Below are 20,405 nucleotides of genomic sequence, written 5' to 3'. Positions count from 1 at the left end.
TCCGTCTTTTGATCATTCAGTAGTTTCCCCATAGAAGCCTTCAATATTGCAAGTTGAGGCTTTGCATTTTTTTCCTTTCATTTCTTTCAGCTTGAGAAATGCTGAGTGCATTATTCCCTTTTGGTTTTCTAACTCCAGGTTTTGAACATTTCATTATAATATTTGACTTTGTCATCTCAAGCTACCCTTTGAAATTTTCTGTTGAGTGCTTTTACCTCCTTATTTCTTCCATTTGCTTAAGTTTTTCTATGTTCAAGAACAAGTTTCAGGATCCATAGTTCACTGTAATTTTAGACCTGTTTATTACTTCTATTTCCTTTACCTCTTGCATTCCTCCCTGTGTCTTCCTCTGCCCTCATCATTCTTTCTCCAGCTTCCCTCTTTTTATATTGTCTTCTCCTTCATGTGTAAATCTTTTTGATTTCTTTGTCATTTGGAAGTTCTGCAGCTATACTATTTATTACTCTTTATGGCATCCCACATACATCTTAGGTTTTTTTGGACTTTTTCTTTCTTTTTTCTGATTGCCCTTCTATCAGACTAGAGGGATCCATTTTCAAGCTCACAATTTTGGTCTTTCATTGATTCAAATATACTCCTTTGCCCTTGTAATGGATTTTCTATTTCTGCTATCTCAGTATTAATCGTTGAGATTTTTATTTGCAAATTTTGTATTGCTTTCTAATTTTATTTTTTCCATTTGTTCTTAGGTTTTCCTGAATTTGTCTAAAGTTTTTATGTGATCTTCTTGCTCTAATCTGCAGGTTTCTCAAGCTATCAGGTACTATTTCAGTGTGGTTTGATTGACAGCTTCCTGTAAACACATAGCATGATGGAAGGAACCCCTGATTTCCAATTAGGGTCGTATTTGCAGGCACTGGAGGTGGTATTTTCTTGACACTAGAATGAATCGACATCATTTTTGTCTTTTCAGCTTTGCACTTTCTCTCTTCTCTGTGCAGTCCGTTTCTCCTGAAGGTTCACATTACTGCCTCTGCCGTACGGCTCATATGCCAGCATTACTGTCACCTGGCCAGAGGCTTACCTGGAAAATAGTATCTGAGTCTGGGTGCAGAATATCTGCTTGTTCCCTTACTGCCTCAGATCGATGGATTTTTTAATGCTAGTTAGATAAATTGTGTCGTTAACAATGCTAAGATCTGTAATCAAACTTCCTATAGGAAATCCCTTTTAAGTGACGACCATGAGCAGTAGCTAGCAGATACACACACACACACACACACACACACACACAGACACACACACTCTCACAGCATTGTCCACTTTGGGGCAAAACAGCATTCTCCAATCTAATTAAACTGCCCCCAACTGTTTATTGTGATAAAAGCTGTTTTATGTATTTGTACATTTTTAAGCTCTAAAAGCAGCATTCATACCACTTCCAGCCCCTCCCATCCCCTGAATGTCTAGATTTCATGTCAAACCTTCGAGTTAAATTTTTTTACCAAAAGGATATCACAAAGCATTTTACATTTGATTAACTAATCTCTAAGTGTGCACTGTATAATGTGGTTGTCAACAGTCACATGTGGCTATTTAAATTGAAATTGATTACAAAATTTAGTTCCATAGTTGCACTAACCACAGTTCAAATGTGTGACAACCCCATGTGGCTGGTGTCAACCGTATTGGACAGCTCAGCAGATGAACATTTCTGTCATCACAGAAAAGCCTGTTGGACAGCACTGCTCTAAACAATTAGGAAATTGCAGAATAGCACTTTTTATTATTTGTCTTCAGACACCTTTGTATGGCTAATTTCGTTCATGGCTCTTTAGTTATAACTTTGGGGTCATTCATAATAGCGGAATAAAATAGTTTTTATGGCTTTCTTTTAAAAGTTCTGCAGCAGAATGACTCATTGATGTTATTTATGAATTGTTTATTCACCAACTCCTTTCTTCACTGTCGTGAACATATGGAGTCAGTAATAGAACATACTGCACTTCTTTTTTTTTTTTTTTCCTTCTGTATATTTATAACTAAGTGCCTGAAGGATACAAGATACTGTTTTGTTTATTTTATTTGAATTATATACCACATTCTCAGCTCTTGTGTATTCAGGGCTACAGTTCATAGTATTAATTAAGAACAGCTTTCCTTTTCTCCCAGAAAGCATTCAGTACCTTCTTCATTTCGGTATGTGAATCTTGAGTTTGCTATCTTGCTCATGCTTATTATTTTCCTCTCCCTGCCCTCTTACCCCCACCCCATACTCTCCATTATTTTTTGTTGGAAATGAAAGTGGACACACTGTTTTCCTTCCATCATTACTTGAACTTCCCCCTTGCTTGTGTGTAATCAAGCACTTAAAAACAAACAAACAACCACAGGATATATTGTAAGATGCATACAATCAAACAAATACTACGTGACCATCAGGATAAAAGCAAGTCTCTCCTTATTGTGACCATGTAGTTTACTAACACTTGATTCATGGAGGGAAACATCACTTTTTCTTAGAAAGCTTTTGCTCCACCAAGTGTCTTCATAAAGCAGTTTTGAAAATGAGCAGAAACATCTCCTGCCTCCAAGAGTATGATTTAAATTTACCCCCCCAAAAAAATGTTTTAAGGAGCAGATAGAATTCCTGAATTTTTTGATAGTTAGTATAATATGAGGGTAAGTGAAAAAGTATTGCTACTAGGGTTCCAGTGTATCCATGTCTGGGTTTATTCCAAACAAAACATGTTTAAACATGTCTCTGCACTTAATGGATGGCTGCAGATAATATGTTTTTCTCATTCTTGTTTGTTATTTTTAAGTGCCATTGAGTTGGTTTTGACTCATTGCGACCCTGTATAGGGCTTCTAAGGAGCAGCAGCTGATGGGTTTGAACCACCAACCATGTGGTTAGCAGTCCAATTCTTATCCTACAGTGCTACACCAGAACTCCTCATTCTTGTTTGTTGTTGTTGTTAAGTGCTGTCGAATTGGTTCCAACTCATAGCGACCCTATATACTATTTCCAAGGAGCAGATTGTTGTTAAGTACTGTCAAGTCGGTTCAGACTCATAGTGACCCTGTATAGGATTTCTGAGAAGTAGCTGGTGGGTTTGAACTCCCAACTTTGTTGTTTGTAGTCCAGTTGTGATCCTACAGTGCCACACCCGGTGCCCTCAAAAAAAAGAAAAGAGTAAGGTACTTGATTTTGATGTTAGGGCTAATATTAAACACATTTTTTAAAAACTCAAAAGATATCGTCAAATCATTCAAGCTTTGCAACAAGTTTGTGGGACTGTTGCCCAACATGAAACAAAAGGTTTTCTATTGATCAAGCATTTTAAACAGGGTTGGGAAGACCATCAGCCTTGAGGAGTGAAGTAACTGAGTGGTGTCCAAAAACTAGTGGGAGAATTGCCACTGATGCAGTAGCTACTGAAGTTGGGATCTTACTCATATTGTCGGGCATTTACAATTTTAAGTGAATATTTTGGCCTCAGCAAGCTTTTGCCTCAATGGATTCCAAAAGCTTTGAACTAAGAATGGATCTTTCCGTCTGTCATTTAAGCAAGAAGGAAGCTAATGGAGATGATTTTGTGGAATGAATCCTAACTAGCAGCAAGTCTTGAATTTACTAATTTGATACAGAGAACAAGATCCAATCAGAACAGTGGCTTCCAAGGGGTTCTTCTGGGTCAGTTAAATTCAAGGCAGAGAGGTCAATCCAGGAGGTTATGGTGACTGTGTTGTGGGGATTTCAGAGTGGTCATTCTTTAAAGACCCAGGATGATTACAGGAACTTGTTCAAAGTTTAAGAAAATTTGAAACCACATTGGTGGGGACAAGGCCAGGAAAGTTGCACTGAAGAATCTTTTTTCTATCATGACAAAGCTCTTGCTCATTCTTTTAGGGTACGGAGGGTTATCCTATAAGATTTTAATTGGGAAACCTTACCCCATCCACCCTATGGCCCTAATCTTGCCTCCTCAGCCTGCCTTTTGTTCCATGTAAAGGAACATAGCTTGAGTTTCTTGAGGATGCCTAAACTACCACTTAGACATGGTGTGATTCAAAACAAAAAGAGAAACATATTATGACATTTGTTTAAAGATGTTGAAAGATCTTTGTTGTTGGTAAGTTCCGTCCAATTGGCTCTGACTCATAGTGACCCTGAATAGAATTTCTGAGGAGCAACTGGTGGGTTTGATCTACATTATTCAGTGTTCAGGTATGAAGACATGAAAGCCTGAAACTAGAGTCAATCATTGGAAATAGAAAGGGGTATTAAAGGCAAAAGAGATTGAGTAGAGGTGAATTTTTTTTACTGGAGGGATACATGACCCAAAGAAGTGTTTTGGAAACCTGAAAAGTGCATCTCCGAGAAAATGAATAGGAAAATGACCCAACAAACAGATGTTTCGTATCTTTTTGCAATAGCTATGAGTGTCTATTTAGTTGATTCTAGGTGTAGTTGTTACTAGTTGCCTTCACTAACATTGGTATGGTCAAGTCCATTGTCAAGGCCACTGAGTATTTTGAGTAACTTCCAACCCAGGGAACTCATCTCCCAGCATTGTATCGTACAGTATTCTATTGCGATCCATAGGAGTCTCATTGGCTAATACTTGGATGGAAATTGCTAGGTCTTTCTTCCTAGTCTGTCTTAGTCTGGAAGTTCTGTTGCACCCTGTCCACTATTGGTGACCCTGGTAGTATTTGAAATGCCAGTGGCATGGTCCCTGTATCATAGCAGTACTCAGGCCCCTTCACTACGACAAACTGGCAGATGGGTCCAAGATATCTAAGTATCTTAAAAGTATGTGTAGTGGATTTATTCAGTGGGAAAAAATTGTTTTTGTTTTTGTCTTTAAAGTTACCTTGCCTTTCTGCCGTGGTCTAACCCATACAAACCAAACCTGTTGCTGCTAAGTTAATTCCTACTTAGTCATTTATATCTGTCAGAGGGTAATGTTACCTATAAAGTCTTAAGGATGTAGAGCATTGTCGTAGCTCACACAGGACATGGTAGCCTCAGTAGTACCAGGGCGGAATGTCAGAGTGATTCATATGGTCTCTTACTATTTTCACATCTAATTATACCACCCAGTGGAGGTTTCAGATACCAAAGTCCTGGGGAACACACCTCTCAGAGGGGGCCTTACACCTATCTGCATATCTTGCCTTCACTGGAGTTAGATCTTTATAATCAGTATTTTACTTAGAAAGCTGAATCAAGGCTGCAGGCTGTAGAGTAGACATTAAGTTGTCATTGGCATTGTGTACAGAAAGCTGTGTGATGCTGTTCATGATTTTATATCCATATCTCCTCAGGAATTTTGTCTGGAGCGTGGACACCATTTCACCTCACTATGTTTCGTATCCCTATTTGCATTGACTGCTTACTTAGTTCTGTTTCCATATGGCTGTGTTTTTGCTTCCGTAGTTCATTGTCCTGCTGCTTGACCCCTTGTCAACACATGGGCTTCTGGAATGCCAATTCCTCACAACATTCTGCTCTCCGTCCTCAAAAGTTCTTTTGAATGAGCAAGAAATCTTTTATTTTGTAACTAATAAAGTAAGTGTTTATGTGTATACACAAACATAAACACACAATTAAATTATTCATTTTGACATAATTTTATACTTTCAGAAAAGTCGCAAGAAAAAACAAACAATTCTCACATACCTAGACTCCTCAAATGTTAGTATTTTAACAAATTTGCTGTAACTCTCTCTCTACATATATACACATACATATGTTGTTGTTGTTGTCAGGTGCCATTGAGTGGATTCTGAGTCATAGTGACTCTCTATAGGGTTTCCAAGGAGCAGCTGGTGGGTTTGAACGTCCCACCTTGTGGCTAGCAGTCCAGTGCTTATCCTATAGCACCATAGTAGGACAGAGGACATATATATATATATACACGCACGCGCGCACACACACACACACATATATGTATGTATATATATATGTATATAAAGAGCTCTGGTAGCATAGTGGTTACGAATCAGGCTGCAAACCGTGAGGTCAGCAGTTTGAAACTACCAGCTGTTCCGCTGGAGAAAGATGACGCTTTCTGCTCCTATAAAGATTTACAGCCTTGGAAACCCTGTTCAGGGTCGCTATAGGTCAGAACCGACTTGACAGCACTTAACAACAACATATATGTGTGTGTGTGTGTGTGTGTGTGTGTGTGTGATACACACACACACACACACTCACATTTTTTTTCTGATCCTTTTGAGAGTAAGTTACAAACATGATGCCCCTTTATTTAATACTTAAAAAAAACAAAACAAAAGACATTGTCTTAGAAAACTATAGTTTAATGACCAAACTCAAGAAGTTATCATTTACACAATACCATAAACTAGTTTTGAGTCCTGGTGTGGTGCTGCACTGCACGGCTGGTTTGAATCTCAAGATTGGCGGTTCAAACTCACCAGCTGCTCCTCGGAAACCCTATACATGTTCTCTACGTGTTGGAACCGACTTGAAGGCATATAACAACAACAATAACAACCATAAGCTAGCTTGGTACAGTGGGTTACATGTTAGGTTGCGAACTGCAAGGTTGGCAGTTGAAACTCACCAACGTCTCTTCTGGAGAACAGTGAGGCTGTCTGCTCTCATAAACATGTATCGCCTGTGGACCCTAATGGTCACTTAGACTCTGTCCTGTCGGGTCACTGTGACTCAGAATCAACTCAATGGCAATATGTTTGTTTTTTTTTTGGCTTGTAAACTAGTCTAGATTTTCTTCAGATCATGCCAATTGTCCCAGCCAAGTCCTTTTTTTTTTTTTTTTTGGAAAAGAAGGGTCCCATATCAGAAGTTGCATTTAGTTGCCATGTATTCCTCGCTTTTCCCTTGACTTTTATGACCACGATATTGAAGCATTTCACCACTCAGGGTGTTTTTTTTGTTTGTTTGTTATTGTTATAACAGCTTTATTGAAATAAAATTCACCTACCATATAATTTACTCAATGTTGCTGTTGTTGTGAAGTGCCATCAAGTTGGTTCCGACTCATCGACTCATAGTGACCCTGTAGAGGGTTTCCGAGAAGTGGCTGTTGAGTTTGAACTGCTGGCCTTGCGTTTTAAACCGACCTTATTTATTTTTTAAGTATTTTTGTGAAATTTTTTTAAATAAAGTTTTTATTGTGAATTGAGTGAAAGTTTACAGGGCAAATCATCAGTTTTACATTCAGCAAATCATACACCTTATTTCATTACAATGTTAATAATCCCCTCCATGTACCATCAGTTAACAGTAATTCTCTCTATTCACTTTGCTCCTTTTTTTTTTTAAACACTCAGGCATATATAATAATTTAAACCACCAAAGGGCACCTTCTAAAGAGTTTTAAGCAGATTTCTGCTTTTAGGAGATCACTCCGACTGATGAAGAGGGGGCATATTAGAGAGGGCCAACTAGAGACGGAGTTCTGTGTTCCTGGATCAAGTCAAGTATAGTTGTTCTTGTTTTTATTGTGAATTAAAAAAAAAAATTGTGTGAATTAAGTGAAGGTTAACAGACAGGGTCGTCAGCTTTACTTTTAACCAATCATACGTTTTGCTTCATCTCAATGATTACAATCCCTTCCCTGCAACAACAGTTATCTTGCTTCCTCCCTGTGGCTTCCCTTTTACGTCATATTTCTCACAAAAGAATAGGGCAAAAACATTGGATGTACACATATAAAACAAAAAATAGATATTCATTTCAGTGTCCACAGGGCACATTTTGCAAGCCAGCCTCCTGTCCACAGACACACAGCCTTTCTTGTCCATGGGCCTGGAGTCCGCAGCTGCTTTGTCTCTCAATGACATCACCTCTACCACCACCTCTGCTGTGTGGCTTTGCTAGACAGGATCTCATGCTCCACTCATGCTCTTCTTTCTTGATGGTCCTGGAATCCTCTGTTCCTGAAATGAAAGATTAACACCACCACCTCCTTTTAGTTACATATCTTCTACAATTACAGTTGTGACAATCACAATAAATCCTGCTAACAATTACTCACAATTGAATCATAAAATCCTATAGTCATCCTCCTCCATCCCCTTTCACTAGCTCCATCTGGAAAACAGGAAGACTATTCAGTGGGGATTTTGCTACACCCTCATTGTTCTGAAACCAAGTACGTTCATGAAAACTTATGAGTCAGCCACTTTATGCCTTAATAGTCCCCCATTTTTGATAGCCAATGTATAAATTGCCCATCCTTACCAACCCTTTTCAAGGAGCTCTGGTAGCATAGTGGATATGAATTGGGCTGCTAATCTCATGATCAGCAGTTCGAAACTACCACCTGTTCTGTGGGAGAAAGATGAGGCTTTCTGCTCCCGTAAAGGTTTACAGCCTCAGAAACCCTGTACAGGGTCACTATGTGTCAGAACCCACTCCACGGCATGTAACAACAACAACAACAACCAACCCAGTTTGCTGAAGAAACAAGCTTGATCCTTGACATGAAGAATCCTTCTATAGCATTTGGAATTTTGAGCACCTGCATCCATAGGCAAAGGTCCAGTTCATCAAATTGTAGCAATTTACACTTGCTCACGGTATCATGTATCTCTGTCTCATTCTGGTCCAGTTCTGGTTGGCTAGCTATCCAAATTAGGTCAAATGGGTACTAGCTACAAGTTTGAGACTTCACATACTGACCAGCCAGCTGCTTCACCCTCAGCCCTTGTCTCCAGTGGCTAAGTCAGTGTCTACGAGCTCAGAAGTTCACACATCTTCCTAAACTTCATACCAGTCAGCCTTTCCTCTTTTTCTCATCTCAAGGTCAGTGAGTGTCCATGGAACATGTGCAGACCCAGCCCATTTCTTCATTACTGCATTTCCACCATTTCCACCAGGATGGTCACTAGTGAGCATACTGGACTGCTCATGGGTTCCCATTGGATTTCAGTCTTAGAAGCGGGTTTTCCATGATGGGCTGAGTTTTTTTTTTGCCTTGATGCCTCCAAAGCAAACAGCTTGCTTGATATTCTAACAGCCAAAATGTCTGCTTTTTTTCTTCCTGTCTTTCAATAAGAATCTTCTGTTCTCCCAGCTGTCCTGGGTTGGTCTTCAAGTCTTTTTAAGTGGGAATATCCTAACTCAGAAGGTTCTGGGTAGGGCTCAGGATTTCATCTAAGGCTCCATACTCTACAAAGGCTTAACAAAAAGCCTATTACCCTGGCCAAATTCTAACTCCCCTTTTAGCTAATCTGATCAGTTGTAGGCTGAAGATGGGTTTCCATGTTTTCTGTAATCATAATTTCCAGTATTAATTTCCAGCACACATAAATGCCTATTTTACAATAGTAGGCAAGGGAAACCAGTATCTACAAGATCTCCAAGCACCTAAACATTTTTCCCCTTTTGAACCCATTCAAACTGTGTCTCAAGCTCTATCTCATAGAACACTGTTATTCCAAGGTTATGTGTAAATCACTATTTACCTCTAGTCTGTGTACCCCGTGCATACCTCCCTAAGTCTTCCCCTATCTTCATTGTTCATCTGCCACACTCCCTCTTGCTGTGTTTTGCCCTTCCCTTCCTTGTATATCGCTCTCCCTGTCACCCGAGCTAAGTGTCTACCCCCTGACCTGTGAATTGGTCTCTCCTCCCTCCTACTCCTGGTAGCCATCAAAGAATGTTTCTGTTAGTATGGAAATCCTTTCTTAAGCTTTTGCAATAATGGTTTCATGCAATATTTGACCTTTTGTGATTGACTAATTTCACTCAGCATAATATCCTCAAGTTTCAACCATGTTATAAGGTGTTAAACCGACTTTATGGTTGAGTGTATATCCTACAGTGCCACACCAGGACTGCATTTACTCATTACAAGTGTACAATTTACTAGTTTTTAGTATATTTACAGGGTTTCAAAACCACCACCACAATCAATTTTAGAACATTTCTATCATCCCCAAACAGAACGAATATCCATTAGCATCTAGTGCCATTTCTGTCACTGTTGTTTCATGGACAATCTTGAATGTACTTTGTGTCTCTTTAGACTTCCCTTCTATGGATCTTTCTTATAAATGCAATCATATTTTAACCTTTTGTGTCTGGCTTCTTACTCGCCATACTGTTTTCAAGGGCCATCCATGTAGCATATAACAATACTTTGTTTCTCTTTATGACTGAATAATATTCCATGGTATGGATATATCGTATTTTACTTATTCAATCATAAATTGGTGGACACTTGGGTTGTTTCTACCTTTTAACAATCAGGAATAATGCTGCTTCAAACATCAGTGTACAAATTTTTCCATGGAATGTTTTCATTTTGCATGGGTTTATAATTAGGAATGAACTTTTGAGTAAATATAATAGTTCTATGTTTAGCTGTTTGAGCAACTCCCAGACTATTTTTCAAAAACAACTGTATCATTTTACTGCATTCCCAATTTTAGTTTGTAAGGGTTCCAGTTTCTGCACATCATCACTAACACTTGTCATTGTTTATGATCCTGACTTTAGCCATCCTAGTAGGTGTGAAATGGTAGCTCATTGTAGTTTTGATACCATTTCTTGTATGACTAAGGATATTGAACATTTTTTTGTATGCTTACTGACCATTTGTATGCCTTCTTTGGAGAAGTGTCTATTCTGATCTTTGGTCATTTAAAAATTGGGTTGTCTTTTTAATTTTGAGCTGTAGGAGTACAGTATATATTCTATTTCAGTTTTCTTATCAGATGTGTAATTTATATAAATGTTCCCCCATTTTTTGTGCTGTCGTCTTACTTTCTCAATGATGACCTTTGAAACACAAAAGTTCTTCATTTTGATGATGATCAATTTATCTTTTTCCTCTTTTTGGTTGTTTTTTAAGTTTTTAAACTAAGAAACCATGGCTTAATCTAAACTCATGGAAATTTATGAATATGTTTTTTTCCTAAGTGTTTTATGGACTTAGTTCATTCTCAACTTTTTAATAATTTCTGTCCACCACATTTTGTTCTGACTGCTCTCCAGGGTGGTATCTTTTTATTAATATATGTGCTTCAAGAATGGGTATAATTATAGGATCAACTTTCTTTTTGCTTTGTACTACTCCCTTTGAGCTCTTATATCTCCAACTGCTTAAGAAAGCCTTTCCATCTTGGCTCCTTCATTGTACTATCTAATACTTGCTCTTTTTATTTTCTATTGCCTGCCCTCCGTTTAGATCTTGATCACTTACTCACATTCACTGGGAAATTCAACCAACTGTTCCTCATCCTGCCATGTCGCTTCTATCCTGGTCAGTCTGAATACCTACGTGATTTCTGACCAACACTCTTAATATCTTAGTACTTCATCGCTTTCCTATTTCAGTGGTCAACACCTTCATTCTGTTTCAGCAACTTGTTCTCATGACCAGATCTTGGACCTTGCTTCTCTTAAATGACACGATTTTAAAAGATTGTGTCTGTATTCTGATGTTAACCTCCAGGGCTCCTTGCTTGTTTTAATTCCTTCCTGTTTTCTCTCCTTTCCTCCTTTTAAAAAAATGTCCTTTGTTCCTTTTGTTTCTTGTCCACTTCATTTCATTTTTCTGGCTCTACTTCTTTCCCTATGACATCTATTTGACCTTTGCTTTGGAAAAGGATCTGTCAGTGCTGTTTCTCTAACTTTTAATTTTTTTCAACTTTTTATTGTGAATTGAGTGAAGGTTCACAGAGCAGATCATCAGCCTTGCATTCAGCAAATCATATACTTTGCTTCATTACATGGTTGCCATCCACTCCATGCACTAACAGTTAATAGTATTAGCCTCTTTCACTTTAACCATTGCATTCCTCCCTGTGTCTCCTGCTACCGTCATCTTTCCTCTGCTAATCTCCCTCTTGTTATATATTGCCTGCCCTGTTGTTCGTGTTAACATGTGCCAACTCTGTAGCCCAAGAATAGTTTTCCCTGAGCGCCCTTCCAAATCTGTACATTTAGCCCAGTTACATTCATTGTAACTATCAATATGAATTGACTGTTGTCATTTTTCTATGATTTTGGGCAGGGGGAGGGTATGTTGCCAATGGTTTCTTTCTTCGACATAATTTTTTATGCTGAGTTCATTTTTTTTGTGAGTTTTCTTTTCATTTTCATTTCTGTTGTATTAATGTTGTCTAAGTGTATCTGATTTTCCTCTTTTTTATTTTGATGTGCAGGTGTATTATCTTGATATTTATTAACTTTTCTTCCCCTAGTTTAAAAAGTCTATTTTATCTTGAAATCTATTTGCCTTCCTTGCCATTTGGAAGTTCTGTGTCTACACTATTCCCTCTTTGCTTTGTAGTTGATTTCATTATAAATGTGTAGCTCTGGTTCCTCATTTTCAGTCTTGAAGATTTGTTTTACTTTAAATACTGCTATATCTGGATCGAGTTCTAGGTGGTATTGTCATGTATGGTAATCTCAGGTTGTTTTCTGCTGTTGTTGGTTCTCAGTCCAAAGAACACCCTTTAACATTTTTTGTAAAGTTGTTTTGGTCATTACAGATTCCTTTAATTTATGTTTATCAGGAAATATCCTAATTTCACCATCTTATTTGAGGGCAGCTTTACTGGTGTATGATTGTTGGCTGGCAATCTGGTTCTTTCAGAATTTTGTATATGTCATCCCATTGCCTTCTTACCTGTTTGGTTTCTGCTAAGAAATCAGACCTTAGTTTTATTGTTCCTCCTTTGTAGGTAACTTTCCATTTTTCTGGAGATGCTCTCCGGATTCTTTCTCTGTCTTTGATTTTGGAAAGTTGGATTATAATATGTCTTGTTGATTTTCTTTTGGGATCTATCATATTTGGGGTTTGAGTCCTAGTGTGGCTCTGTGGGCTAATATGTCAGACTGCAAAGTCATTTAAACTACAAGGTCAGTGGTTCAAGCTCACCAGTTGCTCCTTGGAAACCATGTACAGGGTTGCTATAGGGTCAGAATCAACTTGATGGTACTTAACAACAACAGCTTCTTGTGTGCTTATCTTCTTGTGTTTCATGAAGTTAGGGAAGTTTTCTTTCAACAACTCTGACAGTTTTCTCTGTGCTATTTATTGTTTCTTCCTGTTCTGGAATTCTCATCTCCTATACTGTTCTTCTTTATGGTGTCCCACATAACTCGTAGGCTTTGTTTGCATTTTTTCATTCTTATTTTCTGATTGTTCTAGCAATCTAACATTGAGAGATTTATCTTCAAGTTCACTAATTCAGGCTCTGATCTACTCTTTTGCCCTTTTAATGTATTGTCTGTTCCTGAGATTTTACCATTAATCTTCTGGATTTCTAAAGGCTGGTTTTGTATTGTTTCAAAATTTGTATTTATTTTGTCTGTTTGTTGGTTGTGATTGTTTTCCTGAATTCATCCAAAGTTTTTTCTATGTTCTCCTTGCTTTACTCAACTGCGTTTTCAATCCTTTGAAGGTACCTTAATATCATTCTTTTGGGATCTCTTTCGGTTAGTTCCATTACCTTTTCTTCCTCAGAAATGTTTTCTGACTCTGCATCTTAGTCATTTGTTTGAGCCCTCGTCTCATGTGTCTTCATGTGAGCTAAAATAAAATAGTCCGTTGTCTCTGGAGCATTGTGAGGTTGTCCTATTTATATTTAAGTACTGATTGTATGCTGATGTGGTTTTAGGCTCTCACCAACTATCTCCTTTGAGGGTAGTTAGAAGATGGAAATATGTCCCCTGTTTTTGTTCACTGTTTGCGCACCTCAGTTCATGTACCTCATTGATCAGGTGATTTAGGAGTATTGGCTGGTATTGGCTCTTGCCCATTTGGTGGAGTTACAGAGGATCCATTTGTGGCTGGGCTGTTTGGGCATAGTTGCTGTCTCCTGTTGCATGGGAAAGAAAAAAACCACACACACACACACACACACACATTCACGCAAGAAAGTAAAATAGAATAAACAAGGAACCAACAATGAAAAGAAAAAAAAAAACGAAGGTTAAAAATGAAACAAAACTGGCAGCAACTAGAAAAAAAATACATAATAATTATAAAAACAAAAAAGGGACGTGGAAATGGAGCTACAGAAGAGAAAAATAAGTGAGAAAATAGAAGGAATAAATTTAAAACAAAACCTCCCAACACTTCAGAATAACTACGAAGAGGAACAGGAACATGGAGCTTTTCCATCGCCTGTGTGACCTTCTCTGCCAGGGACTTGCTACTGCTGTAGCTTCTCACAAGATGGTCAAGACATGGCTGGCCAGCCATTCACCAGTCAGTCTCCCTCTTTCTCTGTCCCTGCTCAGCTTCTCCCAGCAAGCACACCATCCACTGCTTAACTTGTCTTCTGAAGTACAGAGTTCTGGAATCTTCATCTGTGTCTATTTCATGTGGGCTCTAAGAGGCTGTAAATATTTTTAAGGAAGCAGAAAGCCTTCTCTTGAGCTCCTGAGTAGTATCTGGTGGTGGGCTTGACCCTCCGACCTTGAGGTTTGCAGTCCAGTGCTTGCTTTATAGAGATACTGTGTTCCCCGTGAGCCACTTGTTGTTAAGTGCCGTTGAGTCTGTTCCGACTCATAGTGACACTATACAGGGTTTACAAGGAGCAGCTGGTGGGTTTGAACTTCCAACCTTGTGGTTCACAGTCCAGTGCTGAACCTACATCACTACACCAGGAGTCCTGGACCATTATTAAAAACAATGAAGTATACCAATATATACTCACAGTGTATAGAAAAAAAGTCAGGTGGTAAATCTTTTAAATTAAACATGCATACATACTCAACCATGCACAGCCATACACATACATATTTGTATATTTGCCGTGGAGTCCATTCTGACTCATAGTGACCCTGTATAGGGTTTCCAAGGAGCGGCTGGTGGGTTTGAACCCCTGAACTTATGGTTAGCAGTCCAGTGGTTCTCCTACAGCATCACACTAGGACTGTACACATTTGTATATGTACATAAGAAACAAGGAAAACTAAAGTGTAGAAATCTAAAATGTCTTAGCACCAGAAACTGTCTTAGAATGTACGCTCTGGAGTGAAGTTGTTTCATCTGAGGAATGGGAATGGAGGATGGAGCATGCTATGGGCTACTTGAACTATTTCTTTCTGTATTTTTATTTTGAAATATCTGTGAACTTGTATTTCTTGTTTAGTTAAGCAATGATTGATTTGAGAAGTCATACTTTTGATCGATTCCTATTTGGCTTTCTCTCTTCCTTGAACTTGGACAATACTCTTTGCTTTTTGAGTTTTCCTTCTAAACTCTAACCACTTTTACTCAGTCTTCTTAGTGGGGTCCTTATATGTCAATTCTGTTTATCCCTCAAGACTCACCTTTGGTTCACTGGGAAGTATTTCTAGACCCTTAAGTCTGATTTTATTACTTTTCCTCTGTGTTCCTACATATGATACCTTGGGAAATCTTTCTTCCTTAATCATTGGTCTCTAGGGAAGGAGCTATTTTATTTGACTTTGTATCCCTTGTAACTGAGCACAGTTCTCAGCATATGGTAGAAATTCATTAAAATGGTTCTGAATATTAAAATAATAAAACACAGAATTTGAGGTGGATCGCCCTAATTCTAGTTTGTCCATTTCTGTTGGTTATAATTTTGTGTCATTTTTTCTCTTTTCTTGAAGCTTTGAAGAAACATGTTTTAATTAAACTTAAGCTTATGTTTCAGGATGTGTGTGTTTATGTTGACAGACTACCTAATAGAACAACAGGATATTTATTTGAATGCAGTGAGATTGCTTCAATTATCACTGAGGAATGTTGTTGTTATGTTGTTAAGTGCCATCGAGTCAATTCCGACCCATAGCAACGCATATAGGGTTTCCAAGGTACAGCTGGTGATCTTGAACCACTGATCTTGCAGTTCAGATGACTTTGCATTTGCAGTCTGACACATTAGCCTACAGCGCCACACCAGGGCTCCCACTGAACAGTAGAAGGGTGTTAATTCCATACTTCATTGTAATGCAAAACATGAATATAAGAATTTCTAATAATGTCCAAATAAATTAATTATTGACAATTTGCAGTCATGTGCTTAAAAAGAAATTCAGCCAGTAGTGCCCCATAGTGTCAGTTGCCCCATAGATTTTCCAAGGGAGCAAATTTTTTTGGAAGCAGACTGCCACATCTTTCTCCCATGGAGTGGCTGATAGATTTGAACTGCCAACAAACATTTGGTTACCAGCTACAGAATTGAACCATTGCACCACCAGGATCCCTTTTAGGACTTGTGTACCACTGATTCAAACATAAGAATAAACAAATCTGATTTTTCTTGTTTATACATTGTTTGTCTAAGAGGTTTTTTCTCATTTTTAGGTTCAGCAGATAGATCGTGTGGTAGAAGTTGTGGAGGAAACCATTAAAGGTAATTATTGAAAGTGAGATAAGTAAAGGTATTTGTTTTATGAACTATAACATAAACATGTTTAAGGAATTGCAGATTTTAACCAACATCTACAGTTGCAATTAAACAAACATTCACTCAAGAGGCAATTCTCATTTCTGGTGATTGGAATATGAAGATAGAAACAAAGAAGAGAATGCTTTTTGAAAAATACAGCTGTGGTGGGAGAAATGACCTCACATATTGCATGGTAGAATTTTATAAGAACAATGGCCTACTCATTGGAAATATCTTTTTAAAAATAACATAAACAGGGGCTATACCTGTGGGCTTCACCAGATAGAGTACAAAGGAATCAAATAGATTACATCTGTGGAAAAGATGGGATAAAGCTCAGTATCATCAGTCAGCGCAAGACTAGGGCTGACTTCAGAATAAACCATCTGTTGTTCATATGCAAGTTCAAGTAAAAGCTTAAGAAAATGAAAACAAATTCATGAAAGCCAAAGCATGACCTTGAGTATATCCCACCTGAATTTAGAGATCATTTCAAGACTGGATTTCATACACTGAACACTAATGACCAAAGACCAGATGAGTTGTGGGATGCCTTTAAAAGCAAAAGGTCATTTAAAAGAAAGGAAAGACCACATGAATGTCAGAAAATTTTTCTAAACTTGCTATTGAACGTAGAGAAGCTAAGTGAAAGGAAGAAATGGTGAAGTAAAAGAGCTCGTGACAGTTAAGATTTTGTGTCAACTTGGCTGGGCCAGCTTCCTCAGTGGTTTATCAGTGAAGATGTAGTTATCACCTCCATGATGAGATCACCCCATGAAGTGACCTGATGTGATCAGCTCTAGTCTAATTATCTTATGTGTTGCAACTCCTCACTTGTTTCATGTTAATGGAACTCCTGGTGTGGTGCTGTAGGATCAGCACTGGACTGTGAACCACAGTGTCTTTAGTTTAGACCCACCAGCTGTTCCTTGGAAACCCTGTACAGGGTCACCATGAGTCAGAACCCACTCGACAGCACTTAATAACAACAAATGATGTTAAGAGGTCCCAATGCAACCTACAGAAAGTAGATTGTATCTTGCGTTAATCTCTTTTGAGATATAAAAGGAGAGAGAAGTGAACAGAGAGAGAGGGACCTCCTACTACTAAGAAAAGTGTACAGGGAGTGGAGTGTGTTCTTTGGCGCTGGAGTCGCCACACTGTGAAGCTCCTAGATTCAGAGAAAGTCTGACGCCAGGACACATGGAGATGTCCAAGGAATCTACAGATGGTGAAAGGCGGCAAGGACCCTTTTCCAGAACCTGTGCTCTGAATTTGGACTTCTAACCTCTCAAACTTTGAGAGAATAAATTTATGTTTGTTAAAGCCCTCTACTTGTAGTATTTCTTTTAATATTGTTGTTGTTGTTAAGTGCCTTCGAGTTGGTTTTGACCCACAGCAACTCTGTATTGGGTTTCCAAGGAGTGGTCGTTGAGCTTGAACTGCCAACATTATGGTTCAAACTGACTTTGCAGTCCAGCATATTAACTCACAGTGCCACACCACTACTCCTCTTTTAACATTAACACTAGATAACTAAGATAGAGCTGAGCAGATTTCAAACAGAAAATATTATAATGAACTGTGTAAAGACCTAGTGTTAGAAAACAAAAATGGAAGAACATGTTTAGCATTTCTCAAACTGAAAGGACTGAAATAAAAATTCAAGACTTGAGTTGCTATATAGAAGCATTCTGTGGACAAAATATTGAACGAAGCAGAAAGATGAAAAGAATCGAAAGAAGATGGGAAGGAATATACAGAGTCTCTGTACCAATCACAATTGGTCGAGGTCCAACCAACAGTTATCATATGATCAAGAACTGATGATATTGAAGGAAGAAGTCCAAGATGCTTTGAAGGCATTAGTGATCAACAAAGCTTCAGAAATTGATGGAATACCAATATGTTGTAACAAATGGTTGCAGCACTGATGTTGCTTACTCATCTTTGCCAAGAAAGTTTGAACATAGCTACCTGACTAATGGACTGGAAGAGGTCCATATTTGTGCTCATTCTAAAGAAAGATGATCCAACAGAATGCATAAATGATCAAATAGTATCATTAATATTGTACATAACTAAAATTTTGCTGAGGATAATTAAAAACTGCTGCAGCAGTGCATTGACACCGAACTGCCAGAAGTTCATGTCAAATTTAGAAGAGGACATGGAATGATTGGTATCATTGTTGATGTCAGAAGGATCTTGGTTAAAAGCAGAGTTTAACAGGAAGATAGCTGTTGTTGTTGTTAATTACCATTGAGTTGGTTCTGACTCACAGAAACCTGTATAGGGTTTCCAAGGAGCGGTTGGTGGTTTTAAACCACCAAACTTAGGTTTACCAGTCTAGTGCTTATCTTATAGCATCACACCAGGATTCCATAGGAAGGTATTTAATTATGTTTTATTGATTATGCAAAGGATCATAGTAAACTATGAATAACATTGGGGAGAAATGAAATTCCAAAACACTTAATTGTGCTCGTGGAAACATGTACATAGACCAAGAGCCGTTTGTTCAGATAGAACAAGGGGATACTGAATGGTTTAAATTCAGGTAATGCCTCAGGGTTGTATCCTTTCACTGTTCTTAAGTAATCTGTATGCTGGATGAAAAATCTAAGAAGCTGGATTATATTAAAAAGAACCATGGCATGAGAATTGGAGGAAGACTCATTAACAACTTGTGATATGCAGGTGACACAACCTTGATGGATAAAAATTACGACTGAAAGCACTTACTGATGAAGGTCAGTCTACAGCCTTCAATATGGATTTTACCTCAACATAAAGCAATATTCCACACAACTATACCAATAAGCCACATCTTGATAAACAGAGAAAAGATTAAAGTTTTCAAGAGCTTCATTTTCCTTGCATCCTCAATCAAAGCCCATGGAAGCAGCAGTGAAGAAATCAAACGATTTATTGCATTTGATATTTTAGTCATTTCGTATGCATGTGAATGCTGGTCAATGAATAAGGAAGACCCAAGAATGGATGCCTTTGCCTTGTGGTATTGGTGAAGAATATTGAAAATACCATGCATTGCCAGCAGAATGATGAAATCTCTTGGAAGAAGTATGAGAGTGTTTCAGAGACTTCATGAAAGAATTTAATTATCTTTCAATTACATTTTCCACAAAATTTGGAAGTCCCCTTGTCTAGCTAGACTGCTCTTGAGAAGTGAGGATGGTGAGATGTCATCTGATGTACTTAGAATATCTTATCAAGAACAGATCAGTCCTAGGAAAATGACATCAGACTAGGTAAAGTAGAGGGTTATTGAAAAAGAGGAAGACCCTTATAGCACAATGGGCTCAAACTTAGTAGTACTTCTCAAGATGGTGAAGGGCCTGCCCGTGTTTTGTTCTGTTGTACATACAGAGTCACTGTGAACTGGATCTGACTTAGTGGCACCTGACAACAACAGTAATAATATAAAATACCATACAATTAATGTTTATTAAGAATCGCTATAGTAATCGATGTCTTAGATATAAAAATCATTAAATTTTGTTCTCAACATTATTTCTAATATTTATTTATAAATATGCTTAATTTAAATATTTATAGTATATTCTTATATATGGTTTTGTTGTTAAGTGCCTTTGTGTCAATTTCAACTCATAGCAAACTTGTATAGAGTTTCCAAGGAGTGGTGGGTGAGTTTGAGTCACTGACCTGAGGTTCAAACCGACCTTGTGGTCTAGTGCTCATTCTATGGCACCACACCAGAACTCCCATACTATGTTGTTGTTGTTGTCATGTGCCATGGAGTCGGAATAAACTCATAGCGACCCCATGTATAGCAGAACGAAACAATGTCTGATCCTGGGCCAACTTTACTACCATTGCCACACTTAAGTCCATCAATGCTGCCACCTGGCCAATCCATCTCATTAGGGATCTTGCTCTTTTTCTCTGACCCTCCATCTTACCAAACATGATATCCTTCTCTAGCAACTGTTCCCTCCTGACAATATGTCCGAAGTATGAGAGACAAAGTCTAGCATCTTGGCCTCCAAGGAGCACTCTGGCTGCACTTCTTCCAAAAC

General features: G+C 38.2%; 1 protein-coding gene across 1 annotated transcript in view; it reads left to right on the top strand.

The window, feature by feature from the left end:
* The window catches only part of CDKAL1 (CDK5 regulatory subunit associated protein 1-like 1), a 980,453-nt gene that overhangs the window by 271,320 nt on the left and 688,728 nt on the right, over positions 1–20,405 (top strand). The window contains exon 6 of the mRNA XM_006860787.1: positions 16,260–16,308. Within this exon, the coding sequence (XP_006860849.1) occupies positions 16,260–16,308 (49 nt within the window). The remainder of the gene's footprint in view (positions 1–16,259; positions 16,309–20,405) is intronic.

Source organism: Chrysochloris asiatica, unplaced genomic scaffold, assembly GCF_000296735.1.
Source record: "Chrysochloris asiatica unplaced genomic scaffold, ChrAsi1.0 scaffold00040, whole genome shotgun sequence".
Lineage (NCBI taxonomy): Eukaryota > Metazoa > Chordata > Mammalia > Afrosoricida > Chrysochloridae > Chrysochloris > Chrysochloris asiatica.
Note: the sequence above shows the minus strand (reverse complement) of the source record. Positions and strands in the feature narration are given on the sequence as shown.